The 27,665-nt window shown below is 39.0% G+C and overlaps 1 protein-coding gene across 2 annotated transcripts in view; it reads right to left on the bottom strand.

Moving 5' to 3' along the window:
• Positions 1–8,206: 8,206 nt before the first annotated feature.
• KIF16B (kinesin family member 16B) overlaps positions 8,207–27,665 on the bottom strand; it is a 140,402-nt gene continuing 120,943 nt past the window's right edge. For both annotated transcript variants that reach the window (XM_058021110.1, XM_058021111.1), the window contains 2 exons: positions 25,091–25,174; positions 8,207–9,524 (listed from right to left, as the gene is read on the bottom strand). In XM_058021110.1, the coding sequence (XP_057877093.1) occupies positions 9,366–9,524; positions 25,091–25,174 (243 nt within the window). In that variant the 3' untranslated portion in view covers positions 8,207–9,365. The remainder of the gene's footprint in view (positions 9,525–25,090; positions 25,175–27,665) is intronic.

The following is a 27,665-nucleotide window of genomic DNA, read 5'->3' as shown; positions in this document are numbered from 1 at the left end:
CTCCAGTCTGCCCAGTCCCCTCCAGGCCCCTCTGGGGCCACCAGCACCATCGCCCTGCAGCTGCACAGAGGTCAGAGACCCGGAGAAGTTTTTTATAATTAGTACTTGGATTTGGCCTATGGCCTGTTAACATGGTATACAATTCTGCTGGTTTCCACTCAAAGGCCCTTTATTCTTTTTCCTTTTTAGAGCTGTGAATTTGTTTGGTTTTCTCTCAAGTCTAAGAGACCTAATTATGGTAAACAGGGCAACCCCGACGAGGGGGAGGAATGATGCATCTGACTCCATGGACATCAGAAGGCTAATTAATGGCTTCATTATATTATATTATTCTATATTATATTACACTGTATTACACTGAATCTGCCAAGCACCCAACTGCCCAGAATCTCGTGACTGTCAGCCAACACACACTCCTGGATTCAATTGGTCAATGAATCAAAACACTCACACCAGATTCCAATCAAGAAAATTCCTTCAGGTAAATAACCTTCCTCAATGCATTCCACTTGTTTCCAAAACACAGGAGCAGTAAATGAGCATAGAATTGTTTTTTCTTTCTCTGATGTTCAGAGAATGTGAATCCCAGAAATATCTTTGGGAAGTTGTGCCTTGCTTTTTACCATGAAGAGAAATGAGGCCACACCTAACAACATCAGTTCTTGGGCATTTTTGTAATGGGTTTAGTAAATCAACAAAATCCACAGCATTAGCTGCACATTTAATCCCTTGGTGTGTCAATAAGTTCCCAGCTTCAGTGTTTTCCATGTGATGGAGTTGGAAAACCCTTGATGTTTTGCACCAAGGGGTTAATTTGAAAAGGGACGAGAGCTCAGTTTCAGTTACAAGCTTAGGTTTAATAATAAGGGAATCACAACTTTAGGTTACCTGGAGACCAACCAGTATAAAATTGTCCTTGAAGGTGTATTTCTGTGCAAAGGCAAAAACAGGTTGTTCACATCATAAAGTTGCCGGAAGAGAGAGGAAATACAAAACAAAAATGGGTACTTCAGCTTCCTTTTTTTTTCTCCACATAGTGCACATCTCTGCAATATGTAAGGGAATAGTAAAATTGCTCAAGGCAATGAAAAGGAATCAAAATTACACATGCATTTAATAAACAAAACAGATGCAACTGAAAAGTGAATTAATTTAAAAAGGGCATGAACAAAGGAACCAGAGGAAAGGAACAGCATTGTAACCTGCAGAGAAAGCACAGAGCAGCTCCTGCACCATGACCTGAGTTTCATCAGGCAGGGCAACCTGGGGATGGGGTGTTAAGTCTTGGCTGTTGGGGTGACCAAGTGGCTCCATCACCTTTCTTGGCCCCCTTTTGCCTCTACCATCCTGCCACCACTGACTTCTGGCATTTTGAATGGGTATCTGCCAAGGGAAGAAAAGCATCTACTTGAATGGTCAATATTGGCCAAAGCACAGACAAATCAAAGGTTCATAAAACAAATCAGTTATTTTAAATTCAATGTATCTTGTCCTGGTTTTGGCTACTGTCCTGGTTTTGGGGTAGAGCTACTTTTCTTCCTACAGGCTGGTACAGTGCTATGCTTTGGATTTAGGACAAGAAAATGTTGGTAACAGAGTGATGAGCTGATGCTAAGCAGTGCTTGCACTAAGGCAAGGACTTCTCTGCTTCTCAAACCACACCACCATGGGAGAGGCTGGGAGGGGCACAAGTGCTGGGACAGCTGACCCCAGCTGGTCAAAAGGATATTCCAGATCCCCTGGTCCAGCATAGAACTGGGGGAAAGCTGCTTGGGAATTCACTGGGCAGCACTCAGCAAGCAGTGAGCACTGGACATAACTTGATTTGTATACTCAAATTACTTTTTCATTACTACTACCTCTTCCATTTCTGTCCTATTTCAATCCACAATTTTCACTTTTTTTTCCTCAGTTCTCTCCGCCATCACACAAGGGGTGTGAACTGAGTGAGCTCCTGTTTACTTACTTTCTTTACTTTCTTTTTTCTTCTTTCTTCTTTACTTACTTTCCTATTTGCTCCTATTTACTTATCTCTCCAGTTAAACCACAACAGCACCTTCCCAGAGAGAGATACTGTTGGAGGTTAGCTTCTTATTCTTTTTCATATATCTTTGCCTGGAAGCCCCATAATTTCAAAGTTATAATAACTTGGAGGGAAGGGGATCACATTTTCCTTTCCAAGGGAGTTTCCCACATTCCCTAGCAGACACCTGGTCCTTTAAACCAGGACAGATACTTACCAAGAAATTCCTAGCAGAGAGCTCTGTGCAGCCTTAATAGCCACAGCCCAGGCCTTCATGCCTGGATAATAAATCACATAACCCAATAAAGTCCTGTTGTCGCTGATTTTCCAGAGTATCATCAAGGCAATCTCATTTAGCAGCCTTGTCAAAGATAATTCAAAAAGTATAATAATGGTCAAAGATCTTCAAAATGGTATAGTGAAAATGATTATGTGGCTTTTGTCCTGCAGTTTGCAGGATCCCAGATGACTGCTAATAAACAGGCCAAAATTTGCCTTGTGAAATCTCATCATGCTTTTAAAGGCCAAATTACTCAGTATGAATTTTAAATTCCACCCTTGATTTCATTCACACAGAATGAAATACAAGTTGCCAATACACCCAGCAGAGTCCCAGTCCCCTAAAACCCCATTCCACCACTACAAAAGAACAGGGGTGGTGAAAATCCCCTTGCACATGAAATGAGCTGTGCTGAGAGATGCTCTCAATTTGCTGATAGACTTGACAAATCTGAGCAATTCTGTGTCCATTCAGTAAACAATGCTATGAAAATGTTAAATTACCACAGATTAAGAAGTTTGTGATACCTTTGTTTTTCGAACAATCACTTGGTTTGGTTTTGTTTGCTTGGTCTGGGATTGTTTTTCTTTTATTTTCTTGCAACTTTTTTTGCATTCTTCCATTCTCCACTGCCTTTCCTACCAACACTGAGAATCACTCAAACAATAGATACAGCCAGAGTCTGGCACATAATTAAGATGTTAAGAGGTAACTTCATCTGAGCACATAAACCTGAGCACCTGCTTATGCAAGCAGGTGCCAGAATCAATAGCTCAGGCAGCTTGGAAGCTCGTCCAAGGTTCTGATTTTAGACATTGCTCAGCAACCTTTCTGTGCTGGGGCCCTCCTGGAAGCACTTGCTTCCCTGAACTGGCATGTTCTTTCACCCACACTGCATTAATGAACACTCCCAAGCTCAGAACAGGACAGATCTGAGCACAGGACAGGCTGAGATATGAATTTAATTGTTCACATTCTCTTATGCTGATCTTTCAGAGGGCTCTGCTGCCTCTGCATTGTCCAGCACTCTTCTCCTGTTGCTCAGCTACTAAAATAATGAGAATTGGAGGTGGTTTTGGATGAAAATGGGCCATGGCTTGTTTTTTCAGCAGTAGAGCATTGCCTTCTCTCTTGTTGAACTCAATGAGAAAAACAGGTGATTTGACACAAACATCATTAGTTTCCATAGAACAATTCTTGAAGCTCTCATTATCAGTAGATTCATTTTGCTCCTATTACAGCATGCTACTCTGCACCATGGAAAGGAGTCATTTGCAACCCATACATCTCCAAGGTATTCACATTTGGGAAAAAAAAAAACAACCATGATGCAGAAGTCCTGAAAACACACTGATTTCCCAGGGAGAACAACAACAACGCCATTAACAATTTTCACCAGCGCATTTTTGAGATTCTGATTTCTGTTGTAATTCCCAATATCAAAAATCAAGGACACCAATTTTTGCAGAACACAACTAAAATGTGGTTTCAGTTGATGATCTCTGATCCATGCCTTTAAGGAAACAGAAAAACAGGAGATCAGAACAAGTTATCAGAAGATGAAAACTACCAATTGTCATATAATAAAGGATTTGCTTTCTCTTCAACTCCTCTCAGCACATTCTTATAAACCATCTGTAAAATGAGACTACAGACAAGAAGTAATTGAAACCTTACAAAGAACAAGAACAAGCCATCCAGACAAAACTGTCATGAGAAGATAGAAGAAACTAGCAAAAGAAACTGAGGACTTTGAAAGAGTCTGTAAACTTTTTTTTAGACCTATTTCTTTTTCTGAGACCAGTTTCAAAAAACAACCACCACTACTGCCAAAACTCCGTGTGAGAGCAGAAGCTGTGCTGCATGCTCCAATGTCAGCAGAACTTCAGAGAAAATTGTCAGTATTTATAAAGAAAACAAGGTTTAAAGAAGAAAAATATACAGGGTTTCCCATGCTGCCACTTGCATTTTTGCTTCTAAGACTTGTTACACACTGCAGACATGAGACTAAAGCTTTGGTCCAAAAGCTTGCCTCCATTTTGTCAAACATTCAAGTTCACCCTTAATATGGCTTCCCAACACATTCCTTCTAAAACTCAGTCTCAAAAAGACAAAAGAACAGTATTGTTTGTGATCAGGTATTTCCAGCCAGCTGGATGAGCTCTTGTATGGATTTCACTGGATTTCAGGTGGCATAAGGAAGTTTACCTGTTTCCCACAAAATTAATTTTCAGGTCACTGTTCACTTTCCCAACCTGTTTCTTTCTCAAGTTGCAGCAGGGGAGGTCTAGGTTAGATAATAAAAAAATATTTCTTCAGGGAGAGAGTAGTCTGGCACTGGGACAGGATGCCCAGGGAAATGGTGGAATAACCAGCCTTTGAAATGTTCAAATAATGTGTGGATGTAGCACTTGGGCACATGGTGACACAGCAGCATAGTCCATTAATGGTTGGACTTGATGATCCTACAGGCCTTTTCCAACTTTAATTGATTATATTTTATGATATTTTTATTCCTAATTGACTTTGTTTTCATTGTATTAGGAATAAAAAGGTACATCCACAGCAGCATTCTGGTCTGTCACCAATAATAACAAAACATTCTCTTAAATAATAAAACAACAATTTTAAAAAGTGGCAGGACTCCTTACACCTTTGCCAAGAAAATACACCTTTATCAGACTTCAAGCCTTTAACAGGTTCAGGGCCTGTACAACTGCATAGACTTTAATTGCTCATGAAGCCTGTACTGCAAAGGAATATCTTCTATTTCCCACTATGAGGATGGAAGCCAGAAAGTTTTTGCTCTTTAGCTTATCTTTTTTTTTTTCCCCAGAATCTAATGCAACACAGAGAAAATAAACCCATGGACAGACATAAGAAACTTGTAAGTTAAAAATAATTTATTTTTTCCAATTTTGGGGCATTGGTGAGTTGGGAGCATATAAAATTTCAAGCTTTATCACAGTCTAATACAAACCTATTTCTTATTCCCACCCCCAGGAGCAAGGAGATTGCCAGGAGTCATTTATCAGCAGTGCTTTGAGGGATGCTCACCCTCTTGCCTATGAGCAGCAGCATATTCAGGGGGAAAGCACTTCCAGTTAAAGGAGAGCAGGGTCAAGACCAACAGCAAGGCTTTCTTCAAAGTTGTGTTGCATTTAATCATGTTATGCAGAAAGAAAAAGAAAAAAATACAAAAAAAAAAAAAGCCAAGCACTTTCTCCAGTGTGCTTTTCAGCCTTTTTTGGTGCAATCCTGGTGATGAAAATCTGCTGTAGGCTCAGCGAGGATATGAACCAAGCTGTTTGGTGACTTTAATGGAGACATGATTTCAGTTGCATGGGTAATTGTGATAGCCCCATTATAGTAAAGTACTTAAACACACACTTTGCCTGAAATATATATAGGACTGATACATAAGTTAGGTTTTACTTAAGGACATTTCTCAATTACTTAGGTTCTTGGAAAAAAAGCCACCACGCGTACCAGGCCTGAAAATAACTTTCACAATGTTGTTAAAAGTGTCAGTATGTTGAAAATAAAATTAATGGACAATTTTAGAGCTTGAGGATATCTACAGAAAAATGCAATTGGAACATCTTTAAAATGGCTAGCTATATGCATTTCAGCTTCTATTGAAACTTCTCTTGAAGTCTGAGTTCAAAGACTGTAGGTTATAAACAGCCATCATATTTTTTACTGATGTAATTATTCAAAGATGCCTTCTAGCTTAGCCTGAGCTTGCCATCATTGATTAAACTCTGGACACCAGTGAAAGACAGGTAAGAAGGTGGGAAAAACTGGTAGCTGGGGCTGTGGTCCTAATCTCATGCTTACATTCACAACTCTGTAGCTTTTAACTTGATGACATTGTAAATGGAGTGATTAATAGACCTCTGTTATTTGCAATGTACACATTTCACACTGCAGGTCGGGTAAACTAGACAACATAAATTAACCACCTCATAGGCAAGGTTACACCATTGGAGCATCTGGTCCTGAATCAATTTGTACTGTTGGCAGGAAGCCAGTACAAGTCTTCCTTTAAATTCAAGTGAAAAAAATTAATATTCAAATTTTTCACTTGACTTAACTCTTTATCACATTGAGTTTTTCTTAAACAGGTTCTGCAAATCCAAAGTGACACAAAATACCTCTAGGAGTCCTGTTTGTTTTTGCCTTTTCATAATCAGCATTCACCATGTGGTGCAATGGAGTTCTGCTTGGCACACAGGTAGGTTTTCAGGAAAGAAAACTGCAGGAAATGGGTTTATCAGTGCAGCAGATAAAGCATTTTACCCTTTTTTGCCTGCAAAGTCCTTTCATAGAAGTGGCACCCAGGAAATAATGCTCTACAGTTACACAAAATCATTTTTCTGAAGACTCTGAGGCATTAATTCTTTATCATATCTCACTGCAATGGGGTAGGAAGGGGAACAGGCCAAGGGAGAAGGACAAACAGAACAGTCACTGGCTTTGAAGTGAGATTCAGAGTCATTTATTGATCATCCCTCATTTCTGCCTCTGAAGCACCCCTGTGGGCATCAGAGCAGGACAACCACATGCACTCACCAGTCTTCCATTGAGTGCTGCAACCCAAAATCCAGTGACTCAGCTCACCACAGGATCCCAACCAGCACCAACTTCCACCTTCTGATCTGGGAAGCACAAGCAAAGCCAAATGGCAGAGGGAAGCAGGAAGGGAACACACAGCCTTGTGGTCAGGAGGATGAAAAGTGCACAGAGGGCCCTGGAGAGGTGCAATAAAGGCACTGGGCAGAGCAGGGATCATGAGATTGGGTCCCTGTCAGTGACCAAGCACAGGCAGGTAATGCTCCAGTGCATGAAGGAGTCCAGGAATGTCCAGGACCCAGTGAAAAAAAAAAAAAAAAAAAAAAAAAAACAGTTTGGGAATCAACAGCTTTGATCAGAATGCTTAGCTTCCCAATCAGAGGTATTAAAATACCTAAGTCAGTTAGAATCAGATAAAGTCAGACACATTCAAAGGTAATAAATGCTACCCTGCTAATAACAGGGCCTAGAAATTTTACCCTAACTTTTGTTTTCCCCGAAATTAATTAAAATTATAAAAATACTCTAAAAATTTAAATCATCCATCTTTTTTTTTTTCTTTTAAAATTGTAATTAAAGATGCTTATTGTGTCAGGCTATGCTTAGTAATGGAACCCACCAGTTATCTTTATACATCAGCACAAAATCACAGAAGGGCCTGGCTTGGGAAGGACCTTAGAAATCCTCTAAGCCCTGCCACAGGCAGTAACACCTCCTTGGTGTTTCTCATCAGGTTTCTCACAGCCAGCCCCATCCAGCCTGGCCATGAACACCTCCAGTGAAGGGGCTGCTCACAGCTTCTCTGTGCAACTCACCACCCCTATAGCCAAGAATTCCTTCCCAATATCTAACAAAACCAGCTTAAGGCAATTCCCACTATTCCTGCAGGCCAGCAAATTCATCAGGCATGATTTTTCTTTAGTGAAGGCATACTGGCAGTCACCAATTACCACATAATTTACCATACTGAGCCTTGGCAGTTTCCAAAAGGACCTGCTCCATAATCTTGCCAGGCACTGAGGGAAGACTGACTGGTCTGTGGTTCCTTGGGGCTTCCTCTTTTCCCTTTTTAAAAATGAGGGTTATGTTTGCCCTTCTCCAGTCAGAGAGAGCTTCCCCCGAGTGCCATCACTTCTTAAATATGATGAATAGTGCCTTGGACACTTCCTTGGCCAGTTCCCTCAGGACCATGGATGTATCAAATGTGAAACACTGCTGTTCCTATCATTTAGGTCATGAAATAAAAATGCCACCAGTGTTGTTACTTTAGGTTTTAATCACAATTTTCAATGACATGAAATACTTTGATTATCACAACCTACCAGTGGTCAGGGATGTCAACTCAGAAAAAAAAATGCTTCACACTCTGAACAAATGGCACACAAAATTTACCTTTCATTATGCAGTTTAATAACTGGAAGTAATTCAATTCTGATTTTTATACAACCAATTATACATTAACATATACACATAATTCCAGTCACAGTGTATACATAGCTTTGAATCTGCAGCAATATAAAATTAGTTCTACCTGTATATATATGTGCAAGTCTGAATAAATCCTGAGTAATTTTAAAGTACTATTATTTAAATCCTGTAAATTTTAACTGATGCAAATAAGCCTCAGTTTTTACAATTATTGTGAAGAAGCTATTTAAAAAACAATATATAGCACTTTGCATCAGCTTTATGCATAGCTATGAGCTCTGCACAGTGCAGAGTTTCCATTTCCAGTCTGAATGATTACGAAATCTGAAAAGATGCTGACCATGTTATTTGGTAACTATTGCTTCCTTTGCTTCTTTATTAATGGTGAATGATTTGTTCAGCCTCCAAACAATTAAGTGTGGAAGACTCTGACAGGGTTCAAATTATATTCTTCCTGCAGCACATATTTTTGTAAGCATTCAAGTTACCCAGGCCCTTTAATTCTTCTGAGAAAAACTATACAATTATACAGTCAATACTCAGTGTATCTAGAAGGGAAAGAAAATGAAACAACAGTGGAGCATGATCATTACCTTAAACATGACACCATGCTATAAAGAAACAAAAGAGGAGCTGCTCTTTAAGGAACAGCTTGGACAGAAACCAAAAGGCCACTGGGAAACCCTCTGTCAGCATGACACACTGCCACAGTAAACACGAGATGCTCTCGAACAAATTATCTGAGAAAATGGGAAGGAAGCACTGCTGCCAAGAAGGGATCCAAACTCATTACCAGAGTCAGAATCTTTGTACACTATTAACAGAGCAACTTACACAAAAATGTCTGTACAGCCCATGGCAGGAGAATGCAGGCACTGCCTTGGGAGCCGCTAAAGGACACAGGTCAGCGTGGGGGCCTGGCTGTCTCCACTTGGGCAGTTTGGATGTTTCCAGGCATGGAGGAGACACAGGGTTTTTGATTTCCCTCATTCCTCTTGCACAAAAGTGAAGGCACCACTCCAACCATACTCCTCCAGCACAAGGATCCTGGCCCACAACTTAGCTGGTCCCATGGCTGCTGTAGTCAAAAACGCCTTTCCTGAAGAAGGGTGAGAATTCACAGATGGTGTATTTGGACAATGTCAGCCCCACTTTGTCAATGTTCAGTGGAGATGATGGAGATTTCAGCATTGCAGAGAAAAAGCTCCTGAGGTATTTCTGTGGAATGAAATATAAAATGTCATAAGGTTTACTTGATCAAATTTATTACAACCACTTTGGAAAATTAAATGAACAGCAAAAAAACCTAAAAATATTTCCATGGGATGTGAACAGTCCTTCCAATAACCATAAAACAGTCTACTGAAATGTCTGTATTAAGCTCTGGAAAAGCAGAAAAGAATTTATTTTCCACTTCCTTCTTATGCCCAGCTTGGCAACTCTTTCATCCTGTGGTTGCATGATGCTTCCTAGTCTATTCTGCAGTCACAGAATCATGACATGCTAACAGAATTGTCTAGCATTAGTAAACACAGCAGATGCAAACCTCAGATTCATGCTGCAGGATATTCACCACATAATACACAAAAGGACTTTAAAAATCTTCCCCTCATAAAGCTTCCACAATCCTTGCATTGATTGGGGTTTGTTTTGATGATGGCTATCTGCAGAAAGATTTGTATAAATTCCATATTATGTCAGAACCTACTATCTTTTCATTGAGTTGCCCTCAAAATTTCCTTCCTGGTTTTTTTTTTTTTTAGGTCTTACTAATGAGAAGCACATGGGAGACACTTCCTTTCCTTCCCCTAAGTTAATATTTACCAACCAGTGTGCAGATTGCAGTCACATTTGTACATAGAGAAATTGGGGGATGTACACTAACACAGTTAGTTTTCACAAACCTGAAAAGGCTTCCATTATATGTGGGTTCATTTGGATGGAACTTTTCAGGCATGTGTGACTTAATAACTTTTATTATAATTTTTGAACTTTTGAGCAAAACACTGGGTAAAAGGTTTGATCAAACAGATATTACAAATGCATCCAGTGTCACCCAAACACCTGCAAGGGAAATCTCATCTGGAGCACAGGGATAAACTCCTTTACTGTACTACAGACTGACCACAGAAAGAGATAAATTTAAAATCATTCACTGGTCTTCCATGGGAAATAAATTTTCAAGCCAGAGAAGCACATTCTCCTCTGAAGAAACAACATTTAGTTATTTGAATGCAGAGCTTTGGGGTAAGGGAAGTGTTTTGTTCAGGAAACTGTCCTAATTATTCACTCATTTCTCAAGAATAATTCCCTCAAACTATAACAATCTGCTATCTTTTTAAGAAACCACCTGTTTCAATGTTAAAGAAAGAAGAAGAACATACAAAAATAGCAAACAAAAAAAGCACCCGAGACAAAAACTATTCTCTTGGCAGAAATGGTGAAACTTTCTATTTCATTCAGACCTGCCACAGGTTGTATTAATGTTCATGAAAAAAATTGATTACAAAAATGCCTTCAAGATGAACTGCAATACTCTAAGAGGTAATTTAAAATGAGAAAGAGAGAAACATTTTTCATAATTAGTTCTCAAAGGAGGGTTCTTTACAAAAAAGTCCCAAAACAGTAATTCCTGCAGGATGAATATGGCAGAAAATGAAATGTAAAACATAGCATTCTGATAGTGTTTTAGCACTGTGCTGAAAAGTTACTGCAGTAATTCTAGTTTATTACTACCAAAGGCTCAAAGGTACCAAAATATCTCACTGGACACGTCAAAAGACCTACTGCATTCACCTTGGTATGTATGGCCAGATATTTGACTGTCATGCCTTTTCTTTAAAGCCATTACTCATTGTTTTGGCATGATAGCTCTAATGGCAAAGTAAAAAATCCCTCTGCTCTAAGCACACACTTATGTGACACACAAGGAACAGCAGGTACATTTCTTTTCCACATCTGTGCTCCAGAGTTGAGTGAATATCACAGATTCCTTGAACACAAAAAAGATCCTTGGGAAAATGGCAACAAGCAGGCACGAACAGCTAATGATGGAATTAATTTTGTATGAAGGTTTCCTGCCATATGGCTTGACATTATGTGCTCTTCAACAACCACCTCTGAACAAATTAGCCATCTTATAAAACCCAGATCTGCATTTACCCTGGTATGTTAATGCAGCCCAGAGCTGCTGTGCCCTTGACACAAAGAAGCTGTTCCTTCATTGAAACACAGGCTGCTGTGCCCAAAGACGCTGGCTGGGAGCGTTCCCCTGGAGTGAGGGAACAGTGGCTGATGGCACAAGTGCTCACATCACAAACAGTGATCAGAGTTGTGGCAGGGCACTGCAGGGGAAGGCTGCTCTGTCCTGTCAGCTGCAATGGACAGCAAAGTGGAAAAAGTGACAGAAGAAAAAGAACAGTGATCCTTGCAATGTATGGAAAGATGCTTCCCAGAGTCAGATGGGACAAGGAGAGGACGAGAGTCACAGCAAGCTGGGAGAGGGGCAGGAGCACATCAACACCAAGTGCCAGAAATGATGAAAAGTTCCCTAGAGTTCCAGAAGAGATTCAGTATGGACTTCATTGCAGCCCAGGAGGCCACTGCAAGCAGCTGGAGTAGGAGCAAGGCTGGATGAAAGGATCTCCTCTCCAGCACTCAGTGGACAGGAGGAGAGCTGTTTCCATATCTTTTGTATTAAAATCCAAATCCATTTTTGTCTATTTTCAGAACTCTTTTGATGTGTCCTTGAAAAAAAATTCTTAGAAGAGACTCAGGATACCTTCAGAGGTCCAACTTTTATACATATTAATTATGTGATTTCCTTCTGATAGTAACATTGTTCCTGGCATGCAAACCACTGTTTAACAGCTACTAGGTTTGTATGATTATCTAGGAAAGAAAAAACTAGTTAACTGCCAAAATATTCCAACATGCTTGGTTTTATTGCTCATTTTTGTTTTTTAGACTCTGGCCAATTGTTCTGGATTATTTAGTCTGGTAATCAGTGTTCTTCCAAATGCACTTTGGAGTTTCATTTCACTAATAGCATTTGACCTGCTATGCTGGAAAATATCCTAATGATACATTTGTAAACAGCTTGGTGTGAGGGCACAAGACCCGGGCACTGTAACAGAGTTACAAAAATGGGCAACTCATACATTGATCATGTTGGTTGTTCTGGCTAAACACACAATCTCAGCAACACCAGCTCAGAGAACAGAAATACTCTGCATGTACAAAACAAGGATAGAAAGCTGCCACTGTCATATTTTCTGAAAAATCCCTTTACCAGGATTTCTTCTCCTGGGAAGCTGAGAAGCCTCAGATAAAAATGAAAACAATAATTATCTCATTGCTTCTCCTGTGTTTTGCTGCTTTGAAATGTGGTTGGAGATTGTTTATCCAACAGGTGGTTGTTTGATTGGTTTCATGTGAATTGTTTTAACTTAATGACCAATCCCCATCCAGCTGTGTTGGGACTCTGGAAGCAGTCATGAGTTTTCATGATCATTCTTTGTAACTAACCTTCTGTCTGTATCCTTCTCTATTCTTTAGTATAATTTTAGTATAGATATGATATATGATATGATATGATATATGATATGATATATGAGCCTCCTAAGAACATGGAGTCAGATTATCAATTCCTCCTTTGTCCTTTGAACATACCACAGAAAGACAGGTTAAAAACTCATCCAAAATAGGAAAAGCAGTGGTGCTTGTCCTCTCTGAAGGCAATACAACCTTCAAGCCCTCTAAGCTAAAATTTATGACAGCTGTACCTGCAAATTTTAACTCTGCAAATGAAACTAAGCTGGAGAAAGTGGTATAAGGCCCAAAGGCTTTTCTTTCTTTACCTAGTCTGAGTAATTTCCCCTCCCTTTTAATTATGTGAATAGCAAAATGGAAAGCATTTAAAAAGCTTATTAAAAATCATTTTAATAGGGTTCACCTTTTTAGCAATAGGCCAGTGCTCATCTTGTGCTCAATTCATCAGCACAACAAAGTCATTCTAATCATTTCTGCACTACTTTGTGATGCGGGGACTTCACAATTTTATACATTTTAATGTAAAGCCATAACTTAATTTAAAGTTATTAAAGGTACTACAATCAAAAAGCTTTCTGAAATGTGAAAGTCTTCTTATCATCCTTTCAATTGTGGCATATTAAAGAGGAATTCAGTTCAGTGACATTGTTCTCCTAATCCACTGCTAACAGTGATAGCCTCAGAGACCAATAGCAGAGCTTAGCAAGAATTGGATTTTTTCATTAAAATTTGGTGTGCTTAAAAACTCATCAACTCTGGTACTTTCAAAAAGTAAAAACACTTCAAGCTTTTGCTTTCATACTGCTATTTCTAGCAATTTCCAAAAAAAAAAAAAAAAAAAGTCAGTGCTTAAAATACTTTAGAAGATACTTTTAAAACCGGCATTAGAATTACCACCTGCTGATATATGCCAGAGCTGAAAGCACTAGAAAGTTTAAGAAGATAAATCTTACAAAGTTTTGGGGATATTTTAGACAATAGCTCCTTTTCTGTGAAACAATACCACCCTTTCAAGACTTACACGTCAATTGGACAGTCAAAAGCTTTACCACAAGGTCACAGAAGATCACTGGTGACAGAGGAAGGACTTTCCCATCTAATTTCTAACACAGGCTCCTCTCTCCCTTTAATTTAGATGCTGGTTCCTCCCTGCACCAATCACATAATTATTCTGCTGACTAGTGTTAAGTGTTGCAGGCTTTAAATCAGATCTAGATTTGAATTATCCATAGAGCAAAGCATACACAGGCATCACAGTTCTTTCTACAGGATAAAAGTCTGATTACCAAAAAACCCCCAAAGCCAGACTGAAGCACATTCCCTCAGCCTAAAAAAACACATTATGTTGTAATTAGGTATTTGCACAGTCAGCTCTTCCCAAGAAAGACTACCCCAAAGCAAGCAGACAGGCAGGTGATTTGCTTCCAATCTCTGATCACAAAATCAAGGATCTGTTTAAAAGACAAGGCATGCTAAGGGAGCCTCCACGTAGTTTCAAGCCTGTTTCTGGATTTATTAAATTTGAGCAAGCAGGGAATGAATTTGCAGATAGCAAGACTATAGAATATGAGGTACCATTGCTTTGGAGGACAGCAATCCAAAATACAGCAACCCAAAATTATGGATTTGGAGGACAGCAATCCAAAATTATGTACCAGATTACAACTAATACCTTCACCTCCACCAATTCCAGATTCAGATCAATTCTCCAATCACCAGATATAACTTACTCAGAAACAGTTTGGTCTTTTGTGGGCTTTTTCTTTTTTTCTAATAAAGAAAACATGAAGCTTCATTTTTTTTCCCCAACACCTTGACATATATTGCAAGATATTATAAAAGAGATTTGAGTAAAGGAGGTGAGTAGAACAGCATGTGATGATATTCAATATCACAAGTGATATTTCAGGCCCCTCAGGAAGTACCTGATGTCACCTGTGGATCTGAACACATTTATCTCCTGCACATATCCTCAGGTCATTCTGTGCAGTTGTGATTTCAGAGCAATGGGGAAAAGACTTACTACCTGGGAGACTACCTGGTGCCTGAAGAATCTTATTTCTGTGCAAAAACTTGGAGAGAAAATGTTGGTAATTATGATGGGATCACCTGGCCCATCATCTTCTGCTGAAAGACCCAGATGGCTGGGCTGTCCTTACAAAAAACCCTGTGAAATTAGACACTGTCAAAGCTCTGCAAGGGTTCCTTGAGGAGCCAGATTTGACAACTGCCTCCAGAATGTGACTGTCCCTGGTGCCAGAGACCTTGCTCAAGTTGTAGACAATTTGTGTATGCACTTTTTAGGAGAATGAAGACAGAACCACATGTCTGAAAATGGCAAATCACCACTGTAATAGTCACATTGATACTGGCTAGTTTTTTGCCTTTTTTCTTTTATATATTCTCTGTACTTTTACACATTTATTTGTAGCTTTGCAGCCTATTATTGCATTCACAGCTGGTTTTCCCAGTACTCTTCCCTGCCCTAGCAGGCAGGAAGTAAAAACACTTTCCAAAGCCTCTATCCTCTCTTGGTTCTTTTTAGGAACCAAGGCCAAGAAACAGCTCTTTGGGAAATATTTTTCATAAACTAGTTCAGTTTATATCTAAAGGGATTTAGAAGGGGCTTTAACTGGGGGAATTGCATCAGCACTTAGTTAACACCAGAGATTCCACTAACTGAGCTGGCCCTGCCCAATCCAAACCCCTGTACAGCAGACAAAGTCCCTGCTGTGCATATGAAATTATGTTAGGAAAGACTGTTTGGATTCAGTCTGCCTTGAGCAAGCCTATCCATGGGATTGTTTTTGCTCAAGGACCTGGTTACACTTGGTGGGTTAAGCAGAGGGCTGGGGAAACATGTTGTGCACCTCAGGGGGATTTGACTGTGGGTGAGAAGAGCCTGGAAGGCTGGAATGCACCACGGGCTGCTGAATGTCACTGCCACCGCATATTTTAATTACCATGGACATTTAATTATCAGTCATATCAGTCATGGACCAAATGAACTCTGTCCATATCTGGGGTGATGGTCAGTGACTACTGAAATTATATTTGTATATAGTTATATGTAGATATGTATAGATATATGTGTAGGCATGTTTACAGTTGAAATGTATTAATTTGGGCATTAATCAGACAATATGGGATAAGGGATGGAATATCCTGGGGTAATCCATAATGTTATTGTATTCCATATCTATCTGTGCCCCCCAATATTGTTACTGTATCATAAGAATACCAAAATGAGAACCTTGTGTGTGGAGGGGTCATTATCATGGGTGCTTTTAAATCTGGCACTCTCAGGCGCTTCCAGCTTTTTTTGCCATGGGATATTTGCTTTGTGAGTTATCTGGTCTTTGTTTAGGCAATGGCTTTTCTTTCCTTTTTGGGTTCTCTTTTCATTTTTTTCCTCAGCTCAGAAAGTTAGGAGTTTTGAGATGCATTGGGGTGAATTCCATAGGCACCCTCCATACAACACTCCTTTGGGCATGTTTAGAGGTACCTAAATTACTTTGGAATTAAGCAGGTAAGAATCAAGCTTCTTTAAGCAGCTAAATTGCACTGAAAAATACTAGGACTTAGAATTTTAGCCTCTTGGGAAAGTCTTTCTATGTTTTTCATGCACAGCATGATGCAGGTGCCTTGAATCAGAGTTAGTTTTCTCCAGAGTTGTACAGGTGAAGCAGATTTCACCTCTACATCTCCAGAAGTGCTTGAGTGACACTAAAATTTGATTTTACCCAAGGTGGTACTGAAATTTACTCAAATTCATATAGCTTTTTGAATTTTCTTAATGTGCAAGCATTCTGAGAGATGCCAGTTATGATTCCAGGTGAAACTGCTCTCTCAGGCTTTCAAAACCCAAACTATTCATTATAGCTGTTTGGAACATTTTTCTGTGCAAGTCTAATGGCATGAGCACATTATGCTGAATTACTATTATGCCACATCAATTGAATCAACTTCTTAAGTCAGTCTACATCCCAAATTACAATCTTATTCTGCCTGTAATTTGTTAAAAATCCACAGGACTTCTTATTTCTTACAATGTCTGCATGGTAAAAGCTTACATTTATTGGCTTTAGGCAGCTCTAATGAAAACTGAATTGCAGGCTGGCAGGGAAGCAAATAAAAAGGCAGCAAGGGCTATGATTTACAGGTGGTCTATCAGTGTGAGACTTCTTTGGAAAGTGAATGACCATTCTGAAAAGGATCAAAACAGACCTGTCTAGTGAAGGAAGAGCACAAGTCAGAACAAGTCCTGTCAAAATTTATTTAGAAAGAACAACAGGACTGAATTTAGCATGCATCCCTGGGCCAGCAGTGTGTGACAGTGTGTCATCTGCTGGAATGGGCAAACACCTACCAAACAACCTGACATGCATCTCCCTCTGCTTCCTCTGGTGAAATGCCAGGCTGGAGAATGACTGATACTCTTGCTTTGGAAAGGGGTAGTACCAGATTCAACCCAGTGTCCCTGGCTGGTCTCTCCTTTTATTCATCTGCCCACATCTGTGTGTGCAGAGCCATTAATGGAGATTGTGATGAAGGTACACAACTTCAAAACTTGGTTTGTAGGAGTATGTTGGGAAATTTAGTCCATTCTGACAACAAAACTCATTAGGATATGGAGCTAAACTGGAGCTCAAACTACATGCTGCCCCACTTTCCAAACTCACTTAATCATAATAAACATACCTCCTTATTTTCTGATACTCTGAAATATCTAAAAAGGAAAGGGAAAAATAAAAAGGCCTTTAAATTGCAAATCCTATTTAATTAATTAAATTATGGAGATAAATATTTGATTCCAAAAGATAATTTTTGAGGTAGGGACCTGAAGCTATACACCTAAAGAAAGAAACACCGAAAATTCTTCTAAAGAGGGAAGATGTGTATTACGCCAGTTACCTCTAGTAAGCTCTGCAGAGCAAGGCTTCAGACTGATTTTGAATGAATCCCAGAGTTTGAGCAAATGAGTCCACACTCTCCATTCCTTTTGCATTCAGTAGCCTGTCAAACCAGAGCTTAAAATTAACTTATCCAGAAAATAACCTCAAGCTATTGTTCCTTCTAAATGACCATCTTTATCATGTGTTTTGATTACAAGAATAATGTCTTGCATTGTTGTGGGCTAGCTGAAGGTCTACAGTATTTAATCAAAGTAACATTTTATTGGTACGGGATCAACAGCTGACCTATGCAAAGCTCTGCTTCTTTGTATCTAGTGACTGCAACCAATAAGTACAATTAATTTTATTTATGCATTTTGGAACCCAACAAGGTCTCACACAAGAAGCAGAGCCACTCAAAAATAAGATTAAATGCTTTGCTGCTGAGAACTGCAGCAACTCCTCTTTGAGGGTTGATGCTTCAAAACCAGAAAAGCCACGTGCCTTGGGTGGCCCAATGCTATGGTGACAGATGGGAACCTGACATGTGAACTTGCCCTCAGATGGCTAAATGCAAAGTCTGTCTGCCAGCAAAACTTCAATGCTGCTGCTGAAAAGCAGTTATTTTTGTTCTTAAATTTTGCAGTGGTTTCTAGAGGATTTGAAAGGCACCTGGTGCAGATTGACTATACCTAAATTAGAAAATGATCTATGGCATGGATTTTATGTAGCTGATATTCACAATGAGGCCCAGCCACACACAGCTCTTCTCTTGTCTTTGTGGATGCATCTGTGCTCTTTCCTTCCCTGATCCCACTGCATCCCTATTCCTCTAGTGGGAAATTAAAGCCATCACTCCAAGATATTGCATTCTGTAGCTCAGACTATGGGCATGAAACAATCCTCTCTAGGATATCAAACACCAGCATTTGCAGTGGTTTGCTTTTGCACCACCAGTGCTGCTGGTGTGCATTTATATCTGTGAAAAAAAAGAGAAGTTTCCTTTTATTTTCCAGTAAGTATCAAGCTGTATTTTGAATGTGTTCTGAAGTCCATCTCACCTAGACTCTGCTAAGAACAGCAATCACCACCACACTGTCACAGGCAAACATTCATTCTGTAAGAGGCAGGCTGGTGAGCAGCTGCATAAAACTCCTTTTAGAAAACTCTGGCATTAGGGATGTTGCAAGCTGATGCGTGTGTATAATAATTTTCTTTTAGTAATCAATTTGAACAAACATCTATAGAGTAGCTTAGTGACTAGTGTCATTCAGGGAAAAAAAATCAAACAGAAATGGTAATTCAAACCCCACTTGATAGGGTTTTTGCAATACAGACATCAATTCACCTGCAACTAGGTTCTCTCAGTTAAATACATTTGGGAATGGAGCAATGAAACCAAGACTTGGGGGGAGAACTAATGAAGTTTACACAGAATATTCAGGTGATGAATAATCTAACATCACAGTAAAATGTTTCTGTCCTCATGACTTCAAGGAAAACCTCAATGTCTGAGGCAGATTCAAACATTCTGTTTGCTCACATTTGTTGACAAATATTTTGAGGTTTTTTTCCTTCTCAGACATTTCTATTGCTGGCTTCCACTAAGGTATTAATTAAAATACTAATAAGACACTTAAATAACAAGAATCAATCCAAGTTCAAGAAAAATGTGCTATTTCCATTATTTCATCTTTTCCTTAAGAACCAGATTCCTGGAGCCATCTCAGCATAATGTTACTTTTAAAGGGGAAACATGACACAGCTAAACTTACAGCCTTATTTTAAACAAAACCTAGAAATCATCACCTCCAAAGGAACTCAAGTGAAAATACAAACTAAAAACTAAACAAAGGATTTGACTTCTAAGTTAATCTAATTTTGGAAGGTTAATTTTGGCTGAAGGTAACAGCAATATTTCAGCCAGTTCAGTGTCTACAATACTTTCCCCAGACAGTTTTCCAGATTGGACAGCAAAATTGAATTATGCAGCTCATTCAAGATTTATTTCTGCCTCCTGCATTAACACCTATCATTGAAATCCTCACTGGCAGACATCAGGAAGTGAGGAGGACAATTATATTATTAATTTTAAATAAATTGAGCATGTCTATCTTTTAAAGAGGTTCAAAGTGCCAAGAAAAAAGAAGAGCAGAGGCAATGCCAGGAAGATGTATATGCTTCTACAGAACTCAACAGAGGCTCACATTACCACACTGTTAACAGAATGACTTTTATTCCCTGAGCTCTGTAAGTGCAGCAAAAGACAACACATTACTCCTACTGACTGCTGAGCTTTATTTCCAGATCACAGATCAGAGGATATTCTGAACTGGAAGTGACCCACAAGGATCAAGTCCAGCTCTTCATGGAATGGCCAGTTTGGGGATGGAAGCCACAACCTTGGTGTTACCAGCACCACACTCTAACCAACTGCTGATCCCTAAAAACCCACCAGAGAGTCTGCTTGTTTCTCCTTTTGCTGTCTGCAAACCAACCTGGGGAAATGCAGCCCTGAGAACAGGGAACAGAGACAAGGAGACAGTCTGAGGCTTGGGACAGTTTTGTTTTCCTTTAAGCAACAACCTGTTTGGATTTTGTTGGCATAAAAGTTGCTTTTTGCTAAACACACTGGTAACAGCAAGGGCAAGAAGGAAAGTCCATGAATGCAAGGCTTCTGACCAAAGAGTCAAGAAACACAGCTTAATCTGCTATGTCAGCTTATCCTGCCCAGCTTCTCTGGCTGCACAATGGGAAAACAGGCCTAAAAATAATCTTCATTACTACAGAAAAGCATGAGTCTAAGAGAAGAAGAAAAAAGAATAGTCAGGGGAATGGTATGATACAGAAACACAGTATCCATAGAAGCTGGGATTTCAGGAAAATTTCTTTTTAGTGTCATCCACAGACCTAGCAACTTGTCAGAACGCAGGACATTTCTCTGGTTGTCCTGCATGGCTCGAGCCCCTGCCTGGGGGCTCAGAGACCTTGGCAAAGAGCCCAAGACACCAGTGACTTTGATTTTGACCCATGGAGCAAATTACCACCTCTATATGAAGAATTACAAGCCAAGAGAGTTTAAGTAGAATAATAGTTAGTTTGTCAAAGGGTGAAAAGTAAATTTTTGAGGTTTTAGAATGGGGGCTCAAGGTCCCAAGACAGAAGAATCTGGGGGTGCTGTGTCCTTCTTCTTTATTTTTCCTAGCCTCCATCTTCTAGGTGATGTTGGCACTTTTAGATTGGTTTAAAGTAGAAACTCACTGTCTAACATAGGTGATAGGTATTGGGAAGTTATTGTAAATAATGTACATGTAGCTTTTAATATAAAAGGCAGTCAGTGTACCTCTGTCTGACCTGCTGAACAGACCTCAGCAGGCCACAGAAAGAATGTTATAGATAAGAAACAATAAGCAACCTTGAAAATTACAACCAAAGAATCCTGACTCCTCCTTTGACTACCAGGCTAAGAAAAAAAAGCTAATACGTATCTCAAAGTCATTCTGACCAGCAAAGAACCCAAGAGCAATTCACCAAGGAACTAAAGATACTTTGCAGTTAAAACAGGAATAGATACATTCACTGACTCTTGTGGCAAGTATTTCCTTTACAAAGCTTTTCCTTAAAAAAATACAAAAAAATGAATATGCATCATCCTAATTCACTTTAAAAAAGGATCCTATACCTACTAATTTCTATTTGCAAGAAAGGATAGATACAAAATAACTTCTGCTCATTAACTTTACTCAGAAGAATTCTTAGCTATGTCACTTAAGGCAAATTTAAACAGCCAAGGTTGGCTTTGAAGTGAAATTACAGTCTTTAAACTGCAAAACAATAAATTTAGAGTTTTGCCCTGCAACAGGTCCCTGATGAAGAGCTAAATTAATAGACTGCAATAGGGTATTTTGGATAGATAATTTTAAATACTATGTAGATGTTTTCTCTTAAGATGTATAGGTAAAAACTTGCACATTATTTTCCAAAGCTCTATGGTAATGTCAAATACAGTTCAAAAGACTTGATATTATACCAACAAACACCAAAGCAAAAGTGTTTACAGTGCAACTACATATCATGCTGGAGATCAAAGTTGAGTTCTCAGGTTCATTTCACACAAAAATACTTCATGTAATGTGCTTTCCTACAAACAAGGCAATGTGAAGCTTTCAGTTAGTTAGCATTTGTACCAGCTAGGAAATATAAAAGAACCTAATGTTATACACAAACCTTGAGCTTACTTAAAAATCACAATCCTTATAATTAAGGGCTCTCTGGATTCTTTTACTCCAAGTGATTTCACCTCCATTATGATTAACTAGGCCCACTTCTAAACCCAGGCTGAAATATGGTAGCACTACATCTCAATCTTCAAACAAAACAAACCCCACAACAGCCAGTCCCCCTTGATTCTAGTTGTCTAGAACGGTACCAAAAACCCACTGCTCTATCTCAGTACTTCTATTGTGGCAAGAATCCTAGAGATGATATGTAGGAAAAACTAAATTCTTCCTAAACTGTCTTGCAAAGAGAGAAATCTGATTAGGCACAAGGAACTGCAGTTGCTAAGAGATGACCTGTGGAAAGCACTGAACTACCCAAAGCTATTTCAATGAAGAAGTTCAGAAAAAATTATATGGAGTTCCAGCCTATTTAAGATTCATGAATACCTAATGTAAAAAATGTGTAAAGAAGAGCAGAGCAATTTCTTTATCACCACCACTAGGATGACTGCTCTACTAATAATCTTACATCAAAAAATATTTGCTCAGAACACTTACTAGACTGGTATTTCAGGCTGTCATTTATTTTCAGTCAATAAAATTAGCTCAATAAAATTGGTCTGCTAGCTGTACTTTGCTTTTTCTAAAAATGCTGAATTAGCCATTAGCTCTTGACTAAGCAAGTGGAACAACCAAACAAGCTTTCATACCCTCCTACAGCTGTACCAACACATGAGCTGTGAAGCTGGAAACAGATTGCAAAGAGTTTTCAGCAAATCAAGGAACAGGATCAGGTGTGAAAGTCAACTGAATACAAGCCATGAATCTACTTGATACCAAGGTCTAACACTCTCACTTCCCACCTGCCCAAATTCCCAAAAGCCAAGGATCCAAGTTCCACACAAAGACAATCCCTCCAGTTTAATTTACCACTCCCCAGTTACACCCTGATGCACACTCAGGGCTCACACCAGACTGAAGGCCACAAGGCATGAACAGCCAGTGTTTGAAACAGAGCTGGTGCCTGGGCCATCTGCCACTATTGTGGCATGACTGCCACTTTCACAGCACAACTCAAGACATTCTTTGAGCCTTTAAAGCATTACATGACTTTGGAAACCATCCCTGCTTAGGTGGTTTCTCTCACTCTTCACCAAGGAGGCTGCAGCTGAGCGAGCTCTCTGGCTATGGGCAAAGCCAGAGCAAACCACTGCAAAATATACAGTGAAAAGAAAACACTGTGATTAGAGATCTAGACATCAGGAGGTTTTGATCAGCCTGTTGCATTCAATTCCTCATGGCAAGGATAGTAACATTTGCTTGGCTCCTCATCCTCTTTAACTGGCTTGCCCTGAGCCACAGGGGATTTTCAGTTCTTCACCACTGTGACTACTCAGTGGAATGGCCAAGGGGCACACAGCAAAACATATTAATGTGAACAGTTGCCATATATTCTTATGCTTGCAAAATATATACGTAATAAAGTTTTAAAACCTAACTTAGTTAAAATAGATACAATATAACTTTAAACTAAAACCTGGCTATAAAGTGTCACAGTCATATTTTCTGAAAAATCCTCTTGCCCAGGATGCTTCTCCTGGGAAGCTGAGAAGCCTCTGAGAAAAAGGAAAACAATATTCTCTCATTTGCTTCTCTTGTGTTTTGCTGCTTTGGAATGTGGTTGGAGATTGTTTCATTGGTTTCTCGTGTCAATTGTTTTGACTCTTTGGCCAATCAGGGCCAAGCTGTGTCAGGGCTCTGGAAAGAGTCACGAGTTTTCATTATTATCTTTTAGCCTTCTGTAAGTATTAAATATCCTTTCTGTATTCTTCAGTATAGTTTAGTATAGTATTCTTTTATATAATATAGTATCTTAAAATAATAAATTAGCCTTCCAAGAGCATGGAGTCAGACTCATCATTCCTTCCTCCATCTGGGGAACCCCACAAATACAAGAGTAAAGCTGTAAGCATTACATGGCCGTGATCAAAGCATTGCTATACACAGCAGTTTTACCATTAAAATCATTACAATAAAATCTCTTAGTAAACCAATGAAAGGTCAGAAAGATTAAGAGATTAATTTTTTACTGGCAAAAAAGATGCAAATTGAGTGCTAGACTGGAATATGGGCATGCCTTTATGGTATGTATTGAGGATGTGAAAGAAAAAAAAATTCATTTTGTGCTTCATGTCAGACAGCCTGACATCAGAGGTCAGGGGGAGGATGTTTTCAAAGAAAAGGTGAAGTCCTTTTCTTTGTAGAAAAAATTCAAACCACCTAAGAAAAGATCCCAGTTGTAAGCAATCTACTTTTATATTAATTTCTCTAAAGCTCTACCTAATGCTATTTTAGCACCACAAAGAATATAATTCTTAATGACTTGCATGATCAAGTAATCCCCACGTTTCTGCAATATCGTTACAGGTGTACAGCTTAGTCTTTGATAATGCCTCTTCCCCAAAATCCCATCTCCTTCCCCTGGGCTGCAGTAAAACATGCATTAACATAGAAATAAAAAGACCTAATGTGTTTAAAATCATGCTATCCACACAGCACTGTAGAACTACCAAAATAACTCAAACCCTCCAACTCAATAACCTTGTCCACAATAAAATTATTTTTTTTAAATTCATTGAAAGAAAAAGAATACATTCACAAAGCTGGGTTACAAAATAAAACTCAAAGATGCCTAAATATTGCTTTAGTTCTGTCATGAGATATTTGGATATACTATGATAAAATGGTAAATCTCCAACTAACAGACTGCATTTAAAATAGCAGCAATTTTTTTTAATCTTGTCTTGCACAGACACCAGCTGTCTGCAGTGAACACTTACCTCACCCACCACCTTTCCCCCTTAAATAAATCTATCTCCTATGAACATCTCTAAGAGTTCCTTTTTTTTTTCTAGATTAGGAGTAATTTATTTTTTAAGAGATGTTTCCTTACTTTGCAATGTACTGCTGCCATCTCCTGTGTTAAACGAGGCAGCAAGTAACTTGATACTCACAAACAGGCTATTTAGTGTTGATCATGTGGGAATGGCTTCTGTTGGTGCAGCAGGGAGTACTCCTCCCAAACACACAGCAGAAGCCTGTAAAAAATTGGTATTACCTCTAAGTGACACCTTCGTTCTGCAATCACTCGCTCATCCTTGTTCCCAAAGAGCTTCTTTGGAGGGAATTCTAAAGTGGCAACCTGGAAGACATTAAAGGATGAATCAGCATCACAAGTGACAAGCTCAAATGAGAAAATTCTGTTTAAAAAGCAACTAGGAAGAAGAAGAAACTGCCAAATATTCATGAGCTACACTGCCACTACAGGACACAAAACGAGTGCACACACCGCTGCTCTCAAGGTGAAGAAAAAAGAGAAGTTTATTTTCTTACTCTAACATTTATAGTTTACTCAAAGTGACAGTGATTGGAGGGTGAAAGTGCCACATCTCCAATGACACTGGACAAACTAACAGTCCATTAAATTTCTCTTCTTCCATAAAAGAATGCAAAACAATAAGTGATTTACAGAAAGTGTGTGAGAAAGTTTGCTACAAGAATGTAAACATCAGAAGGCTTAGAAAATCTTAAAAAATCAAAGCAACACTACACTACAAGTTATTAGTAAATATCGCATTCTACATTTCTACTGAGGTTATTGTGATCTGCTCTGTAGTACTGCTAAGATAAAGATGCATTTTGTCATCAGAGAGTGACTGAAAGAAAATTTAGGAATTGGACTGTCACTGTTTGCCCACAGAAATATCAAAAATTCGCAATCCAAATGTGATGTGATAGTATCATATAGGAAGTAAGAACAATTTCTGCAGAAAAATGTATCTTAAATAAACTGCATTTAGTCTCTTAAAATCTGTGGTCTCCAACACAGTAGTGTAATTTGGTAGTACATTATGGTAGTTTAAATTGTTTGGTTATATTCTATCATAAATGTAAGATCATTGGATCTTAGAACTATCACTGAAGTCATGCTCTGGGAGATTCATTGCTGGGCTACAGCCAACACCTGATCTGAAGCTTTTGTTGTGCCCTGAACTACCACTTCTTGTAACTCAGGTGCAGCTCAATGCCATTCAAACATGTGTCCACACTGGGAGCTGACAGCTTCAGCTTCTGAAGAGAATTCACACATGCAGGCAAAATCCTGCTTGATCACACTGAAAATGAGAAAAAGGCAATGGCACAAATGCTAAAAACAACTATTCAGATCTCTACTTTTAGTTCTTCCAGAGAGGTGTTCAAAGCTATCTCCTCATTTCTTTTTCCATCCTATGGGGGAAGGGAGGCAGGGGGAGAGAGAAAGAGAGAAAGAGAGAAAGAGAGAAAGAGAGAAAGAGAGAAAGAGAGAAAGAGAGAAAGAGAGAAAAAGAGAGAAAGGAGGGAGGGAACTGCCTCCCCTTTTTGTATACCAATAAATAAAATGCTTGAACTAATTAAAGCCAGCTATGTCTGGAAAACACACAAAAGGCTCAAGAGCAGGTAACCAAGTACCACTGAACTTGGTCTGCTAAGCCACTGGGAACAATGCAGGAGAAAGCAGGTCCTCTCCCCATAAATTGTGTTTGCACTTGAAGGTAAATCAAACCCATTTTTTCCCCAGCACTCACATCATGAGATAGAATAATGCAACCTCCCACTGGAATTGCTGGAGTTGTTTTGCAGGTAAATCCCTCTGTAAAATTGCCTCCTGCATTAATTCCCCAGGCTGTTTGATGATATTGAACCAGTAAAAAAGATGCATCATTTTCTAGTCTGTCAGCACATACAGGACTGTGGAGAATTTACAGCTGGTTACAGGGAGCAGACATACACTGATTTAAATGAGGAGCTCCATTATTAACATTGAATGTAAGCAGCTTTAAAATACAGAGGAATTCTGCAATACAAATGATTTATTCCCACTCTCTGGTTCAACTCCAGCTTCCACAATTTTAAAGAAATGTCTAGACACCTTAAAATGATAAAAGTGATGTGGGGCACCAGAGGACATTGAAGAGATGTCTGCTCTCCATCAATCTTTCCAGTATGTCCCAATTATATTCCTCAAATTTCTCCAACCATATTCTTCTCAGTCTGCCTGCTTCTTCACATTGGCAGGACAAACAGTACACAACCAAACAGATTTGTATTATAATGTCCTGGGGACTTATTTTCACTGCATTATTCTCTTCTTCACCCATAAATTATTCTAAGTGCAAATATTTTCAAGGACTTCAAAATCCCACATCTGCAGAAATTGCATTTTATTAAATAGTACTGCATCATGACACTAGCAGGAACAAACAAGGTAAAGCAGCTACCAGCACAATCCCCTCCTGGCCATAGAGAGATTGTTTTTTATATTTGTTTGCAAATAAATACTTTCATTATAGAATTTTAAAATAGTGTCTATTAAAAACCAATTTGCACAATGAACCTACCACTACAGCATCCTCAGACCTATTCTGTGGAGTCAAAGTAAGGTCTTAAATCAGGAAAGATTTCCTTATCTAAATTAAGTTCCATCTGAACAGGAATTTGGGGACTAATTCTACATAACTTTGGGATGAGCAAGCCGTTTTCCTAAGCTTTCTGGGTGTATCTTAGGAGAAAACCAGTTGTATTTCATAAAACCAATGTGTTTTGTTGAACGTTTCAAACAGAAATAACTACTCACATCGCTTTAACATTTTTTA

Source organism: Melospiza georgiana, chromosome 3 (assembly GCF_028018845.1).
Source record: "Melospiza georgiana isolate bMelGeo1 chromosome 3, bMelGeo1.pri, whole genome shotgun sequence".
Taxonomy (NCBI): domain Eukaryota; kingdom Metazoa; phylum Chordata; class Aves; order Passeriformes; family Passerellidae; genus Melospiza; species Melospiza georgiana.
The sequence above is the reverse complement of the archived record's forward strand: the minus strand, read 5'-3'. Positions and strand labels throughout refer to the sequence as shown.